Here is a 24,268-nt window from a genome sequence, read left to right as displayed (position 1 = left end):
TATATGTTCACTTCGTTTTTACGAAATGTGTGTAGTCAGACTTTGGATGTGTAACGATTACTGAATGCATAAAGGGAAGTAATTCCATTTATATGCAAATTTGTAAATCTGTCAGTTGTCATTGGAGTAAGATGACAGTATATATCAGCGATAAATCACCTTTGGTGATGAGCTAGCTTTTCACCAACGGGATTTGTGTGGCACTAAAACGTTACAAATGCAAGACAATGCACGGATCTACACAACATAATAACGAGGAAAATGCACAAGGTAAACACATTTGATGTTATAATTAGATGCAATAACCTACTGTGCTCTACTTTCATGCAATAACCTACTGTTTCTACTTTACATTAATCTGCAGAAAAGTACCACAATCATACCCTACGGGTTTGACGACAGTTTTTTTTAGACTGACAGTTGACTTAGTTGATATAATGCATAATATTTACATTTTAGCTCGACTATACCAGTATACGAAGAATTACTCGCCCGGATCACATACTGACATATCGGCTTTCTTAAAATGCACTATCCCTATTATTTCTTGGTTAATCTGTTTCAAACTTAATATTGTTGTTCCCCAACATCACCCACATCATATGATTCAATGGCAATAGCTGTCACACCATTACATTTTTCGGCGAACGCCGTCTAAATTCGTTTTCGTTACCTATGCCACGTGACTTCAGTTTGCAAATCAAACTACTTGATAACGCATTAGAGATAATTTATCAAAATGGAAGATTTATGCAACACCCTGCCTGATTGAACGAGAGTGTCAATTTCTTTCACTCTGTGGATTGTGCTACGCTGAATGAAATGTAGACAAAGCGTTTATCGTAAACGACGCTGTTCACAGTTTTAAAGCTAACTTTGGCTCAGTATATTTAGCAAGAATATTGATATATCTCAAAATGATAAGTAAGTTTAATAAATATGATAAAAACCTGTTCAAATACCAACATATATCAAATTAAAGAAAGAGCTGAATACGGTCTGCGTATCACATGAATAAGAGTGTGATAAGAGTCTTTTATGTAGAGAAGAGCTTTTAAAAGATTTTCCTTGTTACAATTGTCGTCTGTATATGAAAAGGTTTCTTGCTTTTGTGACTTATTCAGATTGCATAATAAAATGAGTACTTGTTTGCTTTGATATATTTATTATAAGTTAATTAACTGATTTATTATATATGAATATTTTTCTTTAGTATTGTATGCAAATATTGAACTCAGTTTCATTATATATATGCTATATAATGGCTGAATCTCATACAGTTTTTCTATGTGATATGACTACGGTCAAACTTTGCTTATGGAACAGAAATATTGAAATAATTACAATTGTATGTTTTGCTTGACCTTCACTTTTTTAATAGGTGTGACGTCACTGTCCAAAGATTCATGAATAGCGAATATGCATTTGTTAAAGCGGGATCAGTTGGCCTATTTTCGAAATAAATAAAGCGCTATTGTGCTGGATATATAGTATATTCTGCAACCAGATTTCTTATTCAGTGGCCATCTAAAAATATATTGCTCTGCGTATTTTGCTCGTTTCATGAGTTTACCAGCATTCGCACAAATCAGAGTTTAACTCCGCCCCGCCAGCACGAATAGCACGGACAGTAGTGCCCTATCAAGACGAAGGCCTTTTTCTTTTTATGCCCCGGCATAAAATATAAACACGTTTATGACCTCTTCTCATGAACCGCTTCATGAATCTTCATCAAACTACTGCTGTAATTATTCGTCTAAGGATAAACGAAACAAAATTGCAACCCTACGAAACCTTTGCGAAAAATTAAAAGAGAACCATTTAAATTGTTAAAGTGCGGTGTTTAGTTTTGCAATTTGAAAAATGTTATATGAAAGATGAATGTTAGATGAAAAATTCATAAACTTCTTTCCTTATTACAATTCGCCGACCATCATTTTTAAAGATATTTCTTGTTATTATAATTTCTTATTTAAGTTTTGATGCACTTTAACTTTATATCTGTTATTATTACTAGGTCTCATGGATTTGATTCAATATCATCACCCACTTTATGTGACACAAGGATTGTAATTGCAGCAACATTTTATCATGGGTTATGCAACGTTTTTACTTACAACTTCAGGTTAAAGTTTTGTAAAAATATCTCTCTTTTTTTATTTCAGCTTAAAAAAGTTGTCATTATATCATCACAGGCAATCGGCGTGTGACTTTGGCCCCTTATGAATGATGGACCCCCCACCCTGTTCTCTACAACCCAGATCCCCAACATAATAACAGAAAAACACATTTCCAAAAAAAAAAAATGCTATATATAAAAAAATAAAGGTATGGTACTTTACGGCAAAACATTAAGGAAAAAATGAAATGGCCTCAGTAACGATCTCACTGTGTACACAATTTTCGGTCGATTTTTGAAAATCTGGTCTTAATCAACGCATAAAGCATAAATCTTAACGGTAAACATGACTTTGGTCTCAAGGCTGCATCATTTTAATGCAGCGAGACGCTATTCTTTGACAAAATCATCTCGTACACGATGTGACCTAACCCGTTTATTTCTCGGGCCAATAAACAAGTCAATGGCAGCCACCTATTCCCTTCGTTATTTCCAGTCACAATCGTAGCCAGCCTTTAGAAACATAAATAATTAGTCGCTTACCTATAATTACTTCGTCCAGTTTCCGTCAATAACGATGCATCCAGCGTTGGGAAATTTCTCTTAAAACATCAGCTGCCATGTTTATACGGCGACCCGGAACTGGTTTTTACTACGCAGCCTTTTTGCGACTGGTCGATTCTGGGGGTGTGTTCTCCACGTGAGCTGGTTTAAACATGGCAGCTGATGTTTTGAGAGAAATACAGCGTTGGGAAATTGACTGGATGCATCGTTATTGACGGAAATGTTTTCACTGTCCTATGCTATTTTCAACATTGAAAATCAAACTTTTAAAGTATACATATATGATTTTTCTTTCAGAGTTGGCAAGAACAAGGCAAAAATATAGAACCTTGTTTATTGTCAAATGCGGGCTTGGCATTCTGCTACTGGTGCTGGGCGGAGTAGCCCATGAAAATAGAAAGGGTCAGTGGAACACCTTCGGTCCTCCCTATTTCTTAGGAGCCTTTATTGTAGGGTTTGCGGTAGGTTATAAAATACTTCATTAAATTGTTTTAAATATTTGGAAACAGCACACGAAAAGAAATAAAATGAGCCGTGCCATGAGAAAATCAACATAGTGGGTTTGCGACCAGCATAGATCCAGACCAGCCTGCGCATCCGCGCAGTCTGGTCAGGATCCATGCTGTTCGCTAATGGCTTCTCTAATTGCAGTAGGCTTTAAAAGCGAACAGCATGGATCCTGACCAGACTGCGCGGATGCGCAGGCTGGTCTGGATCCATGCTGGTCGCACACCCACTATGTTGGTTTTCTCATGGCGCGGCTCAAATAAGGATTCAGGTAGCCGTAGTACTGGGGATAAAAGACAATATAATAGAGTTATCAAGAAAACAATTAGAATTTGATCTAGAAAATTTATACAAGTAAATGTCTATATAAAATGTTCAACAAACAAAAAACGGCTTCAACTGAATATTCCAAATCAAACTTTTCCTAATCACACATTTAATGGATCAGGCTGTGATATTCACTATTTTTTGTTTTGAACACTGTCGCATTTTTATGTATAAAACACCCGTGCGCTGCATAAACAGTACATGTTTATGTATAGGGCGGCTAGACACATAAAGTATGTGCTCTTCACCACTGTACCTATGAGTCGTGCAACATCAAGTTGTAATAATGAAATGAATGAACTGGCACGCAGAAAAGTGCCATTCAAATATTCCATATGAAAATGCAAACACAACTAGCCGTGTCCAACTGTATAAGAACATTTTGGTTAATTCCGACTAGATACTGAAATAGTTTAATACAATAATTTAGCACAACCATTCTAAAGCATCAAATACCACCACAATCCGATAATGTTACAATATGTAATTAATTCAGAATTAACAGTTCTATCAATTCAGTATTCAATATAATATTCAAAATTTATAAAATTATAAAGGTGTGGGTTTACCAACAGCGATCTGCATATATTTAAAGTATTGAAATTAATATTTAAAGTAGCAGTCCTAAGGCAGTGAGTTTCATATATTTTTAAAGTATTAATTGAAGAGGAAACAAAAATAAAGCAAAATAAGGTGTCATGCATCCTTAGCCAGCACTACAGACACTATCTTTCGGTTCAGCCTGTGCTGGAAAAAAGACCCAAGAATATATGACATTATACATTCCTTGTGAAAATGTAGTGGTGCCTTAAACATGTTTTACTCAGCTGAAACACTCGGCACTCTAATGCCACACATTCAAAATGCAATCAGAACAACAGACATTACTGACTAAGGAGAAGACACAAACAAAGGATAATGGAATATTTAATTAGGTAAAGATTCTATTTATATTGTTTAGTTTTTTAGTGAAGAATGTGCTCATCTTTAATTTAAATTCCCAGTTGTATGGGCAATAAAAGTTGAAATTATCATCTATATTATTTAGTTTCTCTTAACAATAAGACAGGGTGGAGTATTGGTCTATAAAATTTAGTTTTTCATGAAAATAAACAGGGGGAGTGTGGTTTTATAAAATTTAGATTATCTTAGTGCAGACTGTGATATTATTTAATTTTAGTTACCAGTTTTATGGGTAATAACAGTTGAAATTAATATCTATATTTTTTAGTTTCTGTAGAAAATAAGACAGGGGGGAGTGTTGTTGATTAAACCGTAAAGTATAACACAATGCATAAATAATAGTCCATCTATCTTTTAAAATATTTAAGCCATGTGCACAGACACTATGAAAACTTAAACACCAGTCTGTTGTACTAAAACACATGTCCGAGAAACGAATGTAACCCATGTAGCCTGTTGTATTCTTGAATCTTACAATATTTACATAAATATTTCATCCCAGCCCTAATTAAATAGTTAAAAAATGAAATGGCACATACCTCTGAACAGTTTCCAAAGACATTTTTACTTCTAAATATCTATATCATCACATTCAGTCCATTTCTATAATGTATCCTTTCTTGGCGGATTATATCCGAACATGACTACACTACGGCGCAGTGTTCACAGGGGCATCATGTACATTTCACAGTCTAAATAGACATTTCAAGAGAAAATTTGACTATAACAATTAGAGCAAATAGCAATGAAATTATAATAATACCATTCAATTCATAATACTTTGCATAAACTTGGATCATTTCTAGGCTGATCACTACCAAATAGAATGTAAGCCTCCGCTGGTCTAGTCACAAGTAGTCCAAATATAAATAGTACTAATCTTTTTTCCTTTCCTAGTGCATTTTCTCGGCAGCAACGTGCTTACTTTTACCCTACCGCGTTTCAGTATGTATCACTTTGCATTCTAATGAAATCGGCATGTTCCTATCGCATGCTAGATAAAAATGGCGGCGTAAGAATTTAATGTCACGAAAAGAGAAATTGAAAGAAGCGAAAAGTAGTAAATTCAGCGGGTTGTATTTAACGAACTGTAGTTTTCTTATATAAAAGTTAACACCCCCTTTTCTTTTTGTTTTTCTAAAGTAGCGATCTAGTTCTTTATGGGAATATAAGTGTCTGAAAATCTGATATGCTAGAAAATGTCGAAACACCGTTATGAAGTGAGTGGATTTTATATGAAATAAAGAACAGCTGGATTTAGTGGTGTTCAGCCTATAAGGGGCAATACATGTTATTTTCTGAAACCCCTCGAAAATGAATGGAAATGCCATTAATCTATTCTTTATGATGTAAAACGGTAACAAATGGCTGAAAACGCTTAAATTTCTTGTGTTGTTGGAATTTAGATCGAATTTTCGACCAGGTGGCACTATTTTGGTTCGTTTTAGGACCTAGTAAATGTCTTTTCTCGCATTTTAGCACTTCAGTTGTCTAAATAATATTGAAATTAGCATGTTTCTGAATGAAAATGACAAACATCATAACGATTAAATGGATGTTAAATGTAAATTCCACGAATAAGGTAAAATTAATTGAAATATTGCTTGCACAGGGCTAAATTTTGCATATTTTTGGGGATGGGGGTGACCTGTAATGAATTGTCATCTCTCTATATTTTCTCAATATTTTGCACCAAAACAAAGCAGAATCATTGTGAAATAAGTGTACCTTGAGAATGAATGCAAATTCATGGAAAAATCAAACAAAAATTTTCTCTTATAGGCTGATCACTACCAAATAGAATGTAAGCCTCCGCTGGTCTAGTCACAAGTAGTCCAAATATAAATAGTACTAATCTTTTTTCCTTTCCTAGTGCATTTTCTCGGCAGCAACGTGCTTACTTTTACCCTACCGCGTTTCAGTATGTATCACTTTGCATTCTAATGAAATCGGCATGTTCCTATCGCATGCTAGATAAAAATGGCGGCGTAAGAATTTAATGTCACGAAAAGAGAAATTGAAAGAAGCGAAAAGTAGTAAATTCAGCGGGTTGTATTTAACGAACTGTAGTTTTCTTATATAAAAGTTAACACCCCCTTTTCTTTTTGTTTTTCTAAAGTAGCGATCTAGTTCTTTATGGGAATATAAGTGTCTGAAAATCTGATATGCTAGAAAATGTCGAAACACCGTTATGAAGTGAGTGGATTTTATATGAAATAAAGAACAGCTGGATTTAGTGGTGTTCAGCCTATTCTATCGTCTGCTACGTACACCGGAAGGCACGGAGTGTAGCTTTCCTGCCGTACCATAACCGTATTTCAGTATGAGTAAACTGTATACTGACCTAGGGGTCTATATGAAAATTTTACAAATATCTTTAGGAAATGAACATTATGATAAGAAAACCGACTGATGCAAAATGTAATACAGTCTGTATTAGAAAATTAGCTGTACAAAATTAATGAAGAATTAAGGAGAATAGTGAAATTTTTACATTATCGGCTGATATTATACAGAGTTAGAATGAATGAATGAATATAGAAAAACAAAACAACCTACAATCTTATTTTGTCTTTATTTTTTATTTTTTTCTCCCGAATATATGATAAAAATTCAGTCAGTCACAGTGATTGTATCCGCATTTTTGCCGCTAGAAACTATATAGTTGCAGAAGCATGACTACCATATGATACATTCTACCTTGTATGAAAGTAAAAACAAAACAACAAAAATAATAGACGTAATGTGTTATGAACTAACCGAAACTGTATAGGAGTTCAATACAATTATAAATTATTATGTTCAAGGGTAGAACGTTTTATACATATGTTAGTACCCGGTACAGGCCCACTCTCTCAGCAGAAAAACTTTTTTTAGCCTTCACCAAGAGATTACGCGGGACTTTTATAACATTCTATGTTTATGTATAGGGCGGCTAGACACATAAAGTATGTGCTCTTCACCACTGTACCTATGAGTCGTGCAACATCAAGTTGTAATAATGAAATGAATGAACTGGCACGCAGAAAAGTGCCATTCAAATATTCCACATGAAAATGCAAACACAACTAGCCGTGTCCAACTGTATAAGAACATTTTGGTTAATTCCGACTAGATACTGAAATAGTTTAATACAATAATTTAGCACAACCATTCTAAAGCATCAAATACCACCACAATCCGATAATGTTACAATATGTAATTAATTCAGAATTAACAGTTCTATCAATTCAGTATTCAATATAATATTCAAAATTTATAAAATTATAAAGGTGGGGGTTTACCAACAGCGATCTGCATATATTTAAAGTATTGAAATTAATATTTAAAGTAGCAGTCCTAAGGCAGTGAGTTTCATATATTTTTAAAGTATTAATTGAAGAGGAAACAAAAATAAAGCAAAATAAGGTGTCATGCATCCTTAGCCAGCACTACAGACACTATCTTTCGGTTCAGCCTGTGCTGGAAAAAAGACCCAAGAATATATGACATTATACATTCCTTGTGAAAATGTAGTGGTGCCTTAAACATGTTTTACTCAGCTGAAACACTCGGCACTCTAATGCCACACATTCAAAATGCAATCAGCACAACAGACATTACTGACTAAGGAGAAAACACAAACAAAGGATAATGGAATATTTAATAAGGTAAATATTCTATTTATATTGTTTAGTTTTTTAGTGAAGAATGTGCTCATCTTTAATTTAAATTCCCAGTTGTATGGGCAATAAAAGTTGAAATTATCAAACATGTTTAAGGCACCACTACATTAGAACTGCTACTTTAAATATTAATTTCAATACTTTAAATATATGCAGATCGCTGTTGGTAAACCCCTACCTTTATAATTTTATAAATTTTGAATATTATATTGAATACTGAATTGATAGAACTGTTAATTCTGAATTAATTACATATTGTAACATTATCGGATTGTGGTGGTATTTGATGCTTTAGAATGGTTGTGCTAAATTATAGTATTAAACTATTTCAGTATCTAGTCGGAATTAACCAAAATGTTCTTATACAGTTGGACACGGCTAGTTGTGTTTGCATTTTCATGTGGAATATTTGAATGGCACTTTTCTGCGTGCCAGTTCATTCATTTCATTATTACAACTTGATGTTGCACGATTCATAGGTACAGTGGTGAAGAGCACATACTTTATGTGTCAAGCCGCCCTATACTTAAACATAGAATGTTATAAAAGTCCCGCGTAATCTCTTGGTGAAGGCTAAAAAAAGTTTTTCTGCTGAGAGAGTAGGCCTGTACCGGGTACTAACATATGTATAAAACGTTCTACCCTTGAACATAATAATTTATAAATGTATTGAACTCCTATACAGTTTCGGTTAGTTCATAACACATTATGTCTATTATTTTTGTTGTTTTGTTTTTACTTTCATACATGGTAGAATGTATCATATGGTAGTCATGCTTCTGCAACTATATAGTTTCTAGCGGCAAAAATGCGGATACAATCACTGTGACTGACTGAATTTTATCATATATTCGGAAGAAAAAAATAAAAAATAAAGACAAAATAAGATTGTAGGTTGTTTTGTTTTTCTATATTCCTTCATTCATTCTAACTCTGTATCATATCAGCCGATAATGTAAAAATTTCACTATTCTCCTTAATTCTTCATTAATTTTGTACCAGAATACATTGATTATCGTCACAATTCGATAGTCGGTGAATTATAAGTGATAATGAACGGTGATAATACCTGATCCAGTATCCAGTTATGTCTTAAATAGTACTTATACAGCTAATTTTCTAATACAGACTGTATTACATTTTGCATCAGTCGGTTTTCTTATCATAATGTTCATTTCCTAAAGATATTTGTAAAATTTTCATATAGACCCCTAGGTCAGTATACAGTTTACTCATACTGAAATACGGTTGTGGTACGGCAGGAAAGCTACACTCCGTGCCTTCCGGTGTACGTAGCAGACGATAGAAATGATCCAAGTTTATGTAAAGTATTATGAATTGAATGGTATTATTATAATTTCATTGCTATTTGCTCTAATTGTTATGGTCAAATTTTCTTTAGAAATGTCTATTTAGACTGTGAAATGTACATGATGCCCCTGTGAACACTGCGCCGTAGTGTAGTCATGTTCGGATATAATCCGCCAAGAAAGGATACATTATAGAAATGGACTGAATGTGATGATATAGATATTTAGAAGTAAAAATGTCTTTGGAAACTGTTCAGAGGTATGTGCCATTTCATTTTTTAACTATTTAATTAGGGCTGGGATGAAATATTTATGTAAATATTGTAAGATTCAAGAATACGACAGGCTACATGGGTTACATTCGTTTCTCGGACATGTGTTTTAGTACAACAGACTGGTGTTTAAGTTTTCATAGTGTCTGTGCATATGGCTTAAATATTTTAAAAGATAGATGGACTATTATTTATGCATTGTGTTATACGTTACGGTTTAATCAACAACACTCCCCCCTGTCTTATTTTCTACAGAAACTAAAAAATATAGATATTAATTTCAACTGTTATTAGAATCTACCCATAAAACTGGTAACTAAAATTAAATAATATCACAGTCTGCACTAAGATAATCTAAATTTTAAAAAACAACCCCCCCCCCCCCCCCCCCTGTTTATTTTCGTGAAAAACTAAATTTTATAGACCAATACTCCACCCTGTTTTATTTTCAAGAGAACTAAAAAACTAAAGATAATAATTTCAACTTTATTGCACATACAACTGGGAACTAATTTTTTAAAAACTGCACAGTCTTCACTTAAATGAAACTAAATTTTATAGACCAACACTCCCCCCCTGTCTTATTGTTAAGAGAAACTAAATAATATAGATGATAATTTCAACTTTTATTGCCCATACAACTGGGAATTTAAATTAAAGATGAGCACATTCTTCACTAAAAAACTAAACAATATAAATAGAATCTTTACCTTATTAAATATTCCATTATCCTTTGTTTGTGTCTTCTCCTTAGTCAGTAATGTCTGTTGTGCTGATTGCATTTTGAATGTGTGGCATTAGAGTGCCGAGTGTTTCAGCTGAGTAAAACATGTTTAAGGCACCACTACATTTTCACAAGGAATGTATAATGTCATATATTCTTGGGTCTTTTTTCCAGCACAGGCTGAACCGAAAGATAGTGTCTGTAGTGCTGGCTAAGGATGCATGACACCTTATTTTGCTTTTTTTTTGTTTCCTCTTCAATTAATACTTTAAAAATATATGAAACTCACTGCCTTAGGACTGCTACTTTAAATATTAATTTCAATACTTTAAATATATGCAGATCGCTGTTGGTAAACCCCCACCTTTATAATTTTATAAATTTTGAATATTATATTGAATACTGAATTGATAGAACTGTTAATTCTGAATTAATTACATATTGTAACATTATCGGATTGTGGTGGTATTTGATGCTTTAGAATGGTTGTGCTAAATTATAGTATTAAACTATTTCAGTATCTAGTCGGAATTAACCAAAATGTTCTTATACAGTTGGACACGGCTAGTTGTGTTTGCATTTTCATGTGGAATATTTGAATGGCACTTTTCGGCGTGCCAGTTCATTCATTTCATTATTACAACTTGATGTTGCACGATTCATAGGTACAGTGGTGAAGAGCACATACTTTATGTGTCAAGCCGCCCTATACATAAATCTAGAAAATTTATACAAGTAAATGTCTATATAAAATGTTCAACAAACAAAAAACTGCTTCAGCTGAAATATTCCAAATCAAACTTTTCCTAATCACACATTTAATGGATCAGGCTGTGATATTCACTATTTTTTGTTTTGAACACTGTCGCATTTTTATGTATAAAACACCCGTGCGCTGCATAAACAGTACATGTAGGTAAAGAAAGGATACACAATGCTGAGTTTTATCAGTGGTTTGAAGTATCCGGGCCAAAATAGTGACACTTCTGTCTTTTTATCAGAGACTTTTACCAATGTGATACTCTTTATATAAGGTAAGTGTCATAGAACAAAGGTTTTTTTTTACTAACTATATAAGAAGAGTGTCATTTTTTTATAAACATACTACTCTGTACATAGGCAGTGTAAGACATAATAAATTTTGTACAAATGTAATACTCTTTTCATGAGTGGAACAGTTTCATTAGTCTTAAAGACATAAAGTGTTTTTTTACTAATGTAATACTGTTTACATAAGAAGAGTGTAAATCTTAAAACTGTTTACATAAGAAGAGTGTCATCATATCAAACAGGCTGCAATAAGAACGTGGTTTTAACCTTTAGCCTGCTAAATTTCTAAAATGGACATCCGCGCAGTCTGGTCAGGATCCATGCTGTTCGCTTTCAAAGCCTATTGCAATTAGAGAAACCATTAGCGAACAGCATGGATCCTGACCAGACTGCGCGGATGCGCAGGCCGGTCTGGATCCATGCTGGCCGCAAACGCACTATGTTGATTTTCTCATGGTGTGGTTCATACCTATATCCAGCGACAGACTGCGAGACTTACCTTTTGTATAGACGAACGAATATTGTTTGAAATCAGTGTATGAAAAAGTAGTAGTAGACAGTCAGTTTCAACATATTGATACTTTGATGCGAAACTTCTTTACGAAGTTTTATTATCTTGTTCAGATTTGGTTTTGAAACTTAATAGTAATTTAAAGACACTTTTGTGACAAGGAATATCTAAACGTGCCTTTTAAGAAGATGTTGTTTACAAACTATGTCAACTTTTTAAATTGAATTTGATAAAATTATAAAACGTTTTGGTTAAAGATGTTATGACAATTTTTGAGACGCGTTCCTTTTACAGTTTGAAGCCAAGCCGTCTGATGGAACAGCTGGAAGGTTACTTGAAGGCCCAGTGTGACTTACCTGTTTTGATACTAGTCTTCTGGTCAGTTTCTTTGGGGCCTTAATATTGTTTATCTTGTTGCCCTGCATGAGGATAAGAGTTAATGTTTGAGGTTTGTTTCTTCTATATCATTATTCGATCATTTTTATGTTGTATATATCATGCCATTTACTGTGATTGTGTGTGTTAGGGATTCACCTGGTGGGGATAATTTAATTTCCACTGTCCTATTACTTCTTTAGATCATAGTGGGAGTTAGGGGTGAAACCATAAACCGGTTTAAACTCCCGTGTTTTGTCGCTGACCGTTCCAGGGCCCAAGACTGTCACAAGAATATATTTGAAAATCAAGAACTTTTACCGTTCCGTTTTATTTTATTTCGGCTAAACGACCATGAAATACATTGAATATTTTCGCTATTTTTCCCCACCCCTACTACAGATATCTCTTTACCTAAACATTTTCCAAATGAAATAATTTACAAAACGCAACATGTAAACAATAACATTGAATTATGCTATATTCCTGAGTTTGAAAAATGTAAAAACATTAATTTTAATGCGATTATTACAGAAAAAACGGCGTTTTTCCTTGAAAAATGCATGTGCCGCTAGGTGGCGCTCTTCAAAGGAAATGTGGACTCGGAACGATTTTCTTTTTTTCTCCAAATGAAAGACAGGATACGTTATTACATACAAACTTAATATCAGTCTTATATCTCATACTTCGAAATTTTCGTAGGAACCCCGCGAATCACATTAAATACAGTCTCAGTGCTCTATTTTACCTAAGTAGTGTATCTTTTTTTCACGACTTAATTCATATTTAGCTTCGCCTATATTACCAGCAGCACCTGATTTTACGTGGTCTTAAAAGTTAGATACTATGCGATATGCATTTTGGATTCTTTGGTTGGAACAGAATTAATTTGAAAGTTTAAATATTAAAATGTTTTATCGCTTGAAAAAGATAATAATAGCTTCGAAGTGCATGTTCTATGTACGAATGAAATATTGTTTCTTTAAAGGTGCATTATATAAATAACTGTCACCTAATATTGCCTGTAATTGTAAATATAAATGCGTTATTCTTTTTTCAAACTCCTGGTGATAGAATTAAATATATTTTCAGATGCAACTCCTTCAACAGGAAAATGAAGAATTGCAGAATAGATATCAGAGTCAACGAGAACAGATAAAGATGCCACCTTCTGAAGACAGACGTACAGACCGCTCCTTCAGCGCCACCTATGTGACACTGTATTCAGCGCCACCTGTGTGACATGGCCTTCGGCGCCACCTATGTGACATTGCCTTCAGCGCCACCTATGTGACATTGCCTTCAGCGCCACCTATGTGACACACCACGCCACCTACGGGAAGCTAATTATAAATGCTAAGTTTACTAGATTCGAGACTTGATTTGCTTAAGAAAAATATACCAAAACAAAAACACGACTAAATGTTGGATTGTGTAAGGGAAATGTCAGTGAAAAGTAGCACAAAATAAACCTGAAACGAACGATTCTGACACACATATTATCAAACGTTGCATTTCATAGTTGTGCTTTATTTAGACATAATATTTCTTATAAGACATAAATCTTTGTATTGTGATATTTGCAATTTAAGCATTAGGCTGTTTGTTGCTTTTGACTCTCCGAAGTTACATAACTATTACATAGATTTTAATGAAAGGAACAAACTCTTCGCAGAGGTAGGTCAGCAAATTTCAAGAATTTCATTATACGAGAGGACGAGTGGTTTTAGTGGTGAGCTTTTATGACGCTGTTTGTTTTTCTCGGAATAAAAGGAAAAAGAACCATTGCTTTGTGTGTACTGGGAAATTTTAAACTCAAAAAAGATCTTCATTGAATTTGAAGGCATGCGTGCTTGATTTCTAGCGAAGAAAATTCCAGTTGCTAATTCTTCATTCGTGTGTGTTCCCTGTTGTGTCGTGTTGCTAATGTGCTTAGAGGAAGGAGCGAGTCTTCCTTTAGCGATGCTTGCCTTTCTCGATTTAAATATTTTCAACATCATAAACGACTTCATAAGCCTCAGAACGACAGACATTATCTTGAATAGAAAGGTCTTCTACATATGATTTTAATGTAGGTTGACGTCTTATATGGACGTAAAATGATAAGCGTCAGAGATATAAAATTTTGAAATAATGAAATTCCCACGTCAACGGTACGTAGTAGAAATCTCTCAATCATATACGATTTGTATATCCAGCTATCTAACTCCATTTAGGATGGAGCTATATTGTTAAAAACAAGATTTTACAGATGTGTATACCAAAATTGGCAATATTCAATGGAGAAATGTGGTGTCGTCTGCTGAATAGAAGATCTCTTTAAGCTAATGTCGATGTTGAATAAGAAGCACTGGGAGTTGATATCTAGTCGTAGCTAGATACATAAGCAAACCACTTATTTTTGTAGCAAGCTACATAAAATGTAAATATAATAACTGAATGCTATGTTTGTGCGTTTATATGGGTATAAACCTCATTGGGACTTCTTGCATAATGCAATCATCCAAGTTCTTTCAAATCTGAAAGGCATATGAGCAATTGTATAACTAGTGTTATTCTGCAAAGAAGTTATTTTCAACATCAGTATTTCTTCCTACATTCGCTTTATTGGGTTACTTAAATTAAAATACTCAGTTTTACAAATGCAAAGGTTAATATTTTGTATTCGATTATACTTGTACAGGTCAGTTCATTGTATTAAATCACTTACATTCATTTAGTAACTCTTGCCAAAACATTCTAACATACGTAGTATTGTTAGTTTAGTCATATTTTATATTGCAGAATGGTTGATATTTTCTACGATTGTGATTATTGCTTTGCACATGTTCATTCAATTTGTATTCCATTTGCTAGTTTCACTGCATTAATACATGTTCTGAGAAAGCCGATTAATTTATTTTAAAAAAAATTGATAGGCGGCCATCACTGACTCTGTATAAAATTTGCTTAACATAGACACATACTTAGCTGCACTTATTGAAATAACAGCATCAGTTTTATAATTATGCAAGATACCTGTAATATATGCGCAAGGTTTATTGAAATAAACATTTTGAAATATATATTGAAATGAACACCGCGGCCATTTTATCTATTTTTCACTGTGCATAGTACTGTAATATACGTTTTATACATGTATATTGTATTAACCAAACGTTAACAAATAAACATAACATGTCTCTTGTTTCATTGTGTCTGAAGTCACTCGTCCTCCACCTCTGATTCATGTGTGGAAGTTGGCAGTTACTTACGAAGAACAGGCTAGTACTCGTTCAAAATACAGGAACACTGTCCGCATTACATAATTGAGATACTGCTGAAAAAACGGCACTAAACACCAAACAGACAAGTCATATAGGTATAACTTCTGTGCGCTGGCTCTATAGCTAAATTCGTTATTCAGCAACAATAGAACAACTCTTCCCCTAACTAAAACTGATAACTTATCCGCCATGAGAGTTTTGGCATGGTTATAATGTACTTTGGTAGATTATTTATTAAAAATGTAAGTGACGGAGGCATGAATAATATCCATCATCGAAATGGAATACCACCCTCTGCTTCGTCTTGTGTGATATGTCATCCTCAATGTATACCTACACAACAGGTTACAAGTTAAAAGTCCCTTATAAATAGATCCTAACTTTTCCATTTTTCGCGCATTTGCGTGTAAAACCGGGGGTCGGGAGGGCATTATTTTCACTCGTGGAATGTATTATACATAAAATAAAGATAATTTAATGCTAATATTCGCATGTTTTCGGGCTGTTTACTCGCATTTCATTGCATACCTTTCAACACCCATTTTTCTTTTCGGTTTCTTGAAGCAATTGTATGGATATCTTGTGGAAAATAGCTCTACGATGGAGTGAAAATCTAATCTAGAAGCTGTATCATAATTGATCTGAAGTAGCTGAATTAACAATTTCTTTTATCGGTATAATTATATAGCCTATGTTCAAATCAGTAGTTACCTCCCTTCCACTGTATTTCTGATTAAGCTCGTATAATCTTTAATGATTGGAAAGGTATTTACATAAGATATCAGCTCGTTTTCCAGTCCATGTATCTGACCTGTAAAAAATTGTTGTACATATTATGTGCATGTTGCTTCAAAATTAATATTGTTTAAACTAATCTCAATGATTAATTGAGAAAATTACAGAGAATTCTCGGTGAAATTACAAATGACAGGTATCATACTGTAGCTTGTCACCGTGTCATGCACTTACCTTCTCAAATGTAAGGCAGCAATTACACAGTGTTAAAATTTGACATTTTGATGCATAATTTTATACATATAAGTAGGTTTCTTGATTGCAATTGAAGCTAGGAGGGTCCCTGATGACCAAGCATTTACTTACTTTATGCTACAACAGAAAAGGGTCACGTGCCCCTTCAAACTCTTTCAGTTGTAATTTTTTGGTTGACATTTCATCTATGTTTGTATATTTCTATATGCACACGCCGTTCTCAAGGACCTTGTCATTGGTAAAAATACAAATGAAAGGTGCCATAATGTAGCTTGTCACATGTAATTTACAGAGACACTAAGCCGTCTGAAATGTTACACTGAACTGGTGAGCAGTATTACTCTTAACATAATGTGAAAAAACGGACTTTTCTGATACGATGCTGAGGACGTGAGGGGCGTTGCACGTTTCATTACCTTCCGTATACAGACCCAGTCAACCGGGTTTATTGCCTTGACTGCGTTCATCTTCCAAGAGTTCATCGAGTACATGTATGAGAGTCGGCTTAGTATGCTTGATGCTCGTCACATTGTAAATCCAATGTTTGTGTTGGTTCCTCACATGGACCTCCTATTATTTTGAGTTATGGAATTATGGACCCTTAAATGCCTGAACAATCGAACCAAATTTACTAAATAACACAATTCTGTTTTTTAACGTAATACTTTTGATACGACGTAAATATTTTGTGGGAACAAGCGTATTTAGATTAACGATGCATCAGCTATGTGTAGGAAACTTGCAGTATAGTCGATTACGAAAAAAAAGACACATGCGAGAGGGTTAAGCTTTATAATACTGTGCAGTAAAAGGTTTTTGAAATAAAAGTGAAAATCAACAGAAAGAGCCCCTGATATTATCATAGAAACATATTTTTCACCGAAATTTTGGCTGGTTCTATGCAGCTACAGGGTAGGCCCCTTCAGCTGGAAGTTACGGAATGATAGCAACCCTAAAATAGTATCTAATTTTATGTATTTAATGTAGATTTTGATAATAAAGTGAAACAATTAGCCTATGTAACATTTTGATGAGCAAGACCTAATTTCAGTTGTACAATTATGATATCTGTGACACTTTCTATATGCCATCTATAAATATCTGTTTATTCACATAAAACTTTCACAGTGAATTTTCACATCATACAAAATTGTTTGACATGATTTAAACAATATAATTTTGAGATATAATAAAAACACTTCAAACATCACGGTATGATAAGTGACGGAAATAGCTGTCAACATAATGGCTTATGAAAATTGCACAGGCTCCGAATGACAAATGATCTGAAACTATACACATGGTCGACGTTTCTTAAATCATAAATCAACCAGTTACAACTCCGAGACATTGCTGTTACAAAGTAATTTCTAAACACAGGGTCAGATCATCCGATTCACAGTGATTATTTGGTCAGTCTTACACTACGAGGTTGGCAGTGTTGTTGTGACGCGCTAACGTAAACACTGATTCTGACTTCGCGCTTAGAATTCAATCTTATACGTAATACATGCACTTTAATTTTTTTTTTCATATGCTGAATCTCAACATGTTGAAAATCTTCTAGCACTCAAATGCATTTTTGTCACACCTAAATGTTTTAAAGGAGTATCATGCATGGAATCTGTGATAGGAAAATCAGAAATCTCGTGTAATTCGTCATTTTCCTCCATATCCATTGTGACGTCATCAAGCATGTCCTGGTGTTCCTCACAACTCCGTTGTAGTTTTAGCTGGTGTATATCATGACGTATTGACAATAATTTGCGTGCCAAAACCTCATCTTCGTTCCGCATTTGTTGCTATGGAAACAGAAAAAAAGATTATATTTTGACATTTAATAAGGAAAAAGCAACACTGACCTTGAAAAGACTGTTCAGAAATTTGAATTAGATTAGTATAGGAACCTCGTCTTTTCTGACATTTTGGTCAATTAATAAGCCTACAAGGTATAACTTGCGAAGCCCAAATCTTTCTTAAAAATATTTTGTTCGCCAAATGACATATTTGTGTATTTGCAAAAAAAGCATAGGCTTTAAACAAACTTACAAACAAGTGCAACAAGTACCATGTTTATTTCCTTACCAACTCAGTTCGTAACCATGCTAATGCTTCATTTATTCTTTTTTTCCTTTCTTCAGTAAATGAGTCGTCTTTATGCTCATTTAAAGTGTCTAAATCGAACTTTGGTATTACTGGGTCACGTGTTGCATTTAAATGTCTCTGCTGCCACGCAACTGTACTTTGTCGTCTCGTAGAAAGTTTTAATCTAGCCGCTGTTGCCTTAAGTTCACTTAAATCCAAATCCTTTTCTATATTTGGGCACAACAACCTATTATTTTCAACATTCGTCACATTTCCGTTGCAATCACGAGAATAATCGTTTAACGATACTTTAATTTCATTTCCGTGATTATCTACGTCACTTCCGGACAGGCCTTTTATTTCATCATCTTTTGCAATTTCAAAACCATTTTCATCAATTACACACAGAGTAGGGCGCCGGTATTCTCTCATTTTCTCTCTCTCAGGAGCAGCACGAACTGTGTTCTGTATTATGCATTCATTTGACGTCATAAATAAAATTGCACATGGGGCATCTGGAAGACAAATGATGTACGTGCATACAATTTAAGCTCGCTCTTCTCCATAACTTCCAGTGATTATATCAGAACATTACCAGTTTACGCTTTAATTTGTAAATACTATTTGTAAAGTTATTCACACTTTTGGCGCTAATCCGTACATTTCAGTTCCGTACTGAATTTGTGATAAAACATAAGAAGTTTCTGTGTTAACAGTTATTAATGCTGATTTACAGAGTCTTATCTATGTAAGATAATTGTGCAACTGCAGCGTGATCGCAGCTTACCTGCGTGGCATTTAGTACAAATATATGTTATCCCAGTATGGTAGGACTTAAGCACGCTGTTGTCTTTTCCCATCAAACTTTGACTTGCTGAAAATAGCAAAAGTAATTAACACTTCAAAACGGTTGAGGTATTTTACAAAACTATATTGAAGATCTGTATGCAGCACGTTTCAACCATCAGTCGAAACTAGAAATGTGTTAATAACATACGAATGTCACCACTATGTGATGTGTTAAATAGAGGACAAAAAATTACATAACATCATTGACTTCTAAGTTTAATCTAAGTGTGACCTTGACCTTTCAGGTAGGGGTATTGGTCCTTGAATACGACATGTTATCTTATTATGATAAATGTCAATGCCGAATTCTTTGAAATTCAATGCATGACAAATTACCAAAATTCTTACAGCTCTAAATGTGACCTTGACCTAGATGACCTAGGTTGAAGTTAGGGGTGCTGTTCTTGAAAGCGATACGTCATCCTGTAATTGGCATTTCCAAATCAAACATTGTACAACGATGTATACGCATGCACGCAAGCATGTACATACGGACATGGATAACACTGTATAAATCTTAAAACAGTTTGAAATATACTTCATTATTTTCCACTAATTTTAACTTACTTTAGGGAATATCGTGGTTTATACCAGGCCCATTATTCCGCTGCTCATTTTTTTAAAAAAAAAAAAATCATATTTTACACTTACGAGATGCGCCTTCTGCATTCTTTCAAGTAAATATTGCCTTGCGTTGTTATTTAAACTCCTGCATTGCTTTATCAACGTGAATCAATTAGCGTGCGCCTATCTTTAAAGAAAATGCACATCTGTTCGATAATGTAAAAGATATTTGCAATGTCTGAAAAATATTTTGCCTGATAAGAACCGCCATGATCACGTTGGTGCTTCTGTATCTATTTGTTTCATAGTTATAATGCTTCATATAGTGAACGATATGCTCTTGGTTTAGTTCATATTCGACAGTTCTCGCTGAACATACTCAAGAGGAGTTTCGGCCTAATGATTAAGATGCCGGTCGTAACAACCGAAGGTCGTGGGTTCAAGCCCCACTAAGGGTACTACCATGCCTTCTCATATGACATCAGTAATGGTTTTCCAAGAAGTAGACTTTAATAGAGTTTAAAATAAACTTTAAGCTTTCATCAAAATCGGGCTTAGATAGATATAACTTTAAAAAACTGTACGTGTGTTTAAACGGTGCCGCATGTTAGAGTCAAGTATGTTAATATGTTTAAGGAAATATGGAACGAATACGTAATGCCAGTGAAAACTGGAATTAAAAAAAAATGTCTATTACCTGATAAGACATACACAGTTAGTTAATGAATTTAGACCAGTTAAATATATCTGATGGAGATTTTTTTTATTTAAATCAACAAATAAGACATGATTCGTACTGGTGTGAAAACAACTAACTAAGGCTTAACAGTTCGAACTGTGCCTACTACAAGGCTACTCCACCCAACAAAATAGTAAACCACGTTTTCGTAAATTCATTTTTTGTCGTTCTTTTCATCTTGACTCCAAAATATGTCATTCAATACAATTACAAATTAAAAATTGCATTAAAAACAACATAATTCAAAGCGCCCAGACAATGTCGTAACATATAAGATAAAAACGAAGGCTTCTCATCAATTGAAACCAAATAAAATGTTTAAACTGGTATTAGATCGACTATTATTTACGGGTAATAGATTCAAACACATACCGTTTGGGTAAGTGTATAAACTGCTCAATATTAAAGGGCTTTTATGACACCTATAAAATTCTCATTTATTTTCCTGCGTGACATTTCACTTTTTTATTTTTTTAAACGTTTTTACTCTTGTATGATCATCTTTTATGTCATAATTAACAAAAAATGTCAGTATCTAGTTTCAAGAAGCAATATTTCAGAAGGAATTTGATTTCAAATTTAAATTTGAATACCATATCTACTTACAATGTATAAATATTTTGTGACGTACGTATGAACAAAATAAAAGTATCATTTACATCTTTTTATTTACTACATTTAGTTTGTTGAGATTATCCCTCTGTTAAAACATGTAAGTTCTTATAACCGGTTATATGTTAATGCGTTTTATGGTGATGCTCAGCATCTATAGTGACTGTACTGTAACGCTTTGCTAGCGGAGTTCCACAGATTTATGTATGATTTAAATTTTTCTTTACAACTGAAAATGTACCGTTCTAAGCAAGTGCTATTTTCACATCGCTCCTTGGTAAATATAGATAAATTAAGAAATAAGGTATATTACCTAGAGGTTTCCAAAAGCTAGTCTACATTAGTCTTAGAACTCTTGGATGCCTCTTTTGTGCACTCTACCGGCGGAAAGATATATGTATTTCTCTCCCTTTTTTGGTCGGAACAAAAGTATTTAGGTATCCATGATTTAGAGTACAGCGCTGTTTACGGACACCTCTGTGAATAGAAAAAGAATCAGCACATAAATGTACTGGCCACACTTAAGACAAAATAGTTTATATGAAGAAAACAAAAAATCACTTGTTAATTTTGCTATATTAATTAAATATATCATTTGCACATACTTAATTCCTTTAACTATATTCCATTAATCCAATAAAATACAAACACCGTAAATTTCTACCGCTGCAATATCAAATCGCAAAAGTAGTATGCATATAACATAACAGTTAAACAGGTGCATTTCGGCAGTACTGTTTGGTTGCTTAATGAAAGAAATTGTTATAGTCTACGAAGTACAACCCATCCGTCTCTGGGGCATCCGTGGCCGAGTGGTTAAGGTCGATGTGGGTTCGAGCCTCACTCAGAGCGTTGAACTCCTCATTCGAAGGAAGCCATCCAGCTGGCTTACGAAGGTCAGTGGTTCTACCCAGGTGCCCGCCCGTGATGAAATAATACACGGAGAGGCACCTGGGGTCTTCCTCCACCATCAAAGCTGGACCGTCGTCATATGACCTGATTTGTGTCAGTGAGATGTTAAACTTAACAAAACAAACAAACACGCGTCTCAAGCCTCTTTTTAAGTAGTTTCTGATATACTAGAAGAGTCGGAAAAGTGAGGGCGACAGAAGTGAGTGTTTTACTTTTATTCCTTATATCGCTCACGCCGCCTGTCGCGTTAATACTTGCCGTCAGGATTTGGCGGCTAGTTGGAATACGGCTGAACATTCTCATATCCTTTCAACAGTCATAGCGTATTCAATTATGCGAATCATGGATTCGCAAGAAGTCTCAATGTGGTTTTTACTCGTATAAAAGAACAAAAACTAGCACTTAATTCTTATATTTATATTTTTGCATCAGCTTGCCACAAAATAAATCGTTTGGTTTCCATGACTATCAGAACCCCTAAATACATGTCAGCATATTGACTTTTTCAACATCTAGATAGAGCAGCCAAAAAGACCCGCTCACGTTCAATTGTAATTCAGCTTTGCTTTTTTTTCAACATCTACATAGAGCAGCCAAAAAGACACGCTCATTTCAATTGTTATTCAGCTTTGCTTTTTTTCAACATCTAGACAGAGCAGCCAAAAAGACACGCTCATTTCAATTGTTATTCAGCTTTGCTTTTTTTCAACGTCTAGATAGAGCAGCCAAAAAGACCCGCTCGCGTTCAATTGTAATTCAGCTTTGCTTTTTTTCAACATCTAGACAGAACAGCCAAAAAGACACGCTCATTTCAATTGTTATTCAGCTTTGCTTTTTTTTAAACATCTAGATAGAGCAGCCAAAAAGACACGCTCATTTCAATTGTTATTCAGCTTTGCTTTTTTTCAACATCTAGATAGAGCAGCCAAAAAGACCCGATCACGTTCAGTTGTAACACAGCTTTGTTTTTTTTTTTCGCAGCCAATAAGACACGCTCACGGTCAATTGTAATTCAGCTTTGTTTTTTTTTTCAACATCTAGATAGAGCAGCCAAAAAGACCCGCTCGCGTTCAATTGTAATTCAGCTTTGCTTTTTTTTCAACATCTAGATAGATCAGCCAAATAGACACGCTCACGTTCAATTGTAATTCAGCTTTGCTTTTTTTTTCAACATCTAGATAGAGCAGCCAAAAGACCCGCTCACGTTCAATTGTAATTCAGCTTTGCTTTTTTCAACGTCTAGATAGAGCAGCCAAAAAGACCCGCTCGCGTTCAATTGTAATTCAGCTTTACTTTTTTTTCCACATCTAGATAGAGCAGCCAAAGAGACACGCTCACGTTCAATTGTAATTCAGCTTTGTTTTTTTTTTTCAACATCTAGATAGAGCAGCCAAAGAGACACGCTCACGTTCAATTGTAATTCAGCTTTGCTTTTTTCAACGTCTAGATAGAGCAGCCAAAAAGACCCGCTCGCGTTCAATTGTAATTCAGCTTTGCTTTTTTTTCAACATCTAGACAGAGCAGCCAAAGAGACACGCTCACGTTCAATTGTAATTCAGCTTTGCTTTTTTTCAACGTCTAGATAGAGCAGCCAAAGAGACACGCTCACGTTCAATTGTAATTCAGCTTTGCTTTTTTTTTCAACATCTAGATAGAGCAGCCAAAAGACCCGCTCACGTTCAATTGTAATTCAGCTTTGCTTTTTTTTCAACATCTAGATAGAGCAGCCAAAAGACACGCTCACGTTCAATTGTAATTCAGCTTTGCTTTTTTTTTCAACATCTAGATAGAGCAGCCAAAGAGACACGCTCACGTTCAATTGTAATTCAGCTTTGCTTTTTTTTTCAACATCTAGATAGAGCAG

At 34.3% G+C, this 24,268-nt stretch overlaps 1 protein-coding gene and 1 long non-coding RNA gene across 2 annotated transcripts; one reads left to right on the top strand and one right to left on the bottom strand.

Moving 5' to 3' along the window:
• Positions 1-216: 216 nt before the first annotated feature.
• LOC123549004 (uncharacterized) lies at positions 217-15,569 on the top strand. The gene is made up of 4 exons (XR_006685987.2): positions 217-270; positions 2,981-3,144; positions 12,307-12,460; positions 13,480-15,569. It is a non-coding gene; the product is annotated as an uncharacterized LOC123549004 (long non-coding RNA).
• Positions 15,570-17,606: 2,037 nt separating this feature from the next.
• LOC123549006 (protein FAM167A-like) lies at positions 17,607-21,979 on the bottom strand. Its single transcript, XM_053545749.1, has 4 exons — positions 21,806-21,979; positions 19,516-19,602; positions 18,729-19,243; positions 17,607-18,445 (listed from the first exon to the last, which is right to left on the bottom strand). The coding sequence occupies exons 2-4, from the start codon at positions 19,586-19,588 to the stop codon at positions 18,188-18,190; spliced, it is 846 nt and encodes a 281-aa protein (XP_053401724.1). The 5' UTR covers positions 19,589-19,602; positions 21,806-21,979; the 3' UTR covers positions 17,607-18,187.
• Between the last annotated feature and the right edge of the window lie 2,289 nt (positions 21,980-24,268).

This window comes from Mercenaria mercenaria, chromosome 6, assembly GCF_021730395.1.
Source record: "Mercenaria mercenaria strain notata chromosome 6, MADL_Memer_1, whole genome shotgun sequence".
Classification (NCBI taxonomy): domain Eukaryota; kingdom Metazoa; phylum Mollusca; class Bivalvia; order Venerida; family Veneridae; genus Mercenaria; species Mercenaria mercenaria.
Note: the sequence above shows the minus strand (reverse complement) of the source record. Positions and strands in the feature narration are given on the sequence as shown.

Coding starts and splice junctions, on each gene's coding strand:
- LOC123549006 (XM_053545749.1), bottom strand. CDS start 19,588: ATGGGAAAAGACAACAGCGTGCTTAAGTCCTACCATACTGGGATAACA. Junction 19,244..19,515: donor TTGTACTAAATGCCACGCAG/GTAAGCTGCGAT, acceptor TTTGTCTTCCAG/ATGCCCCATGTGCAATTTTA. Junction 18,446..18,728: donor CATGGTTACGAACTGAGTTG/GTAAGGAAATAA, acceptor CTGTTTCCATAG/CAACAAATGCGGAACGAAGA.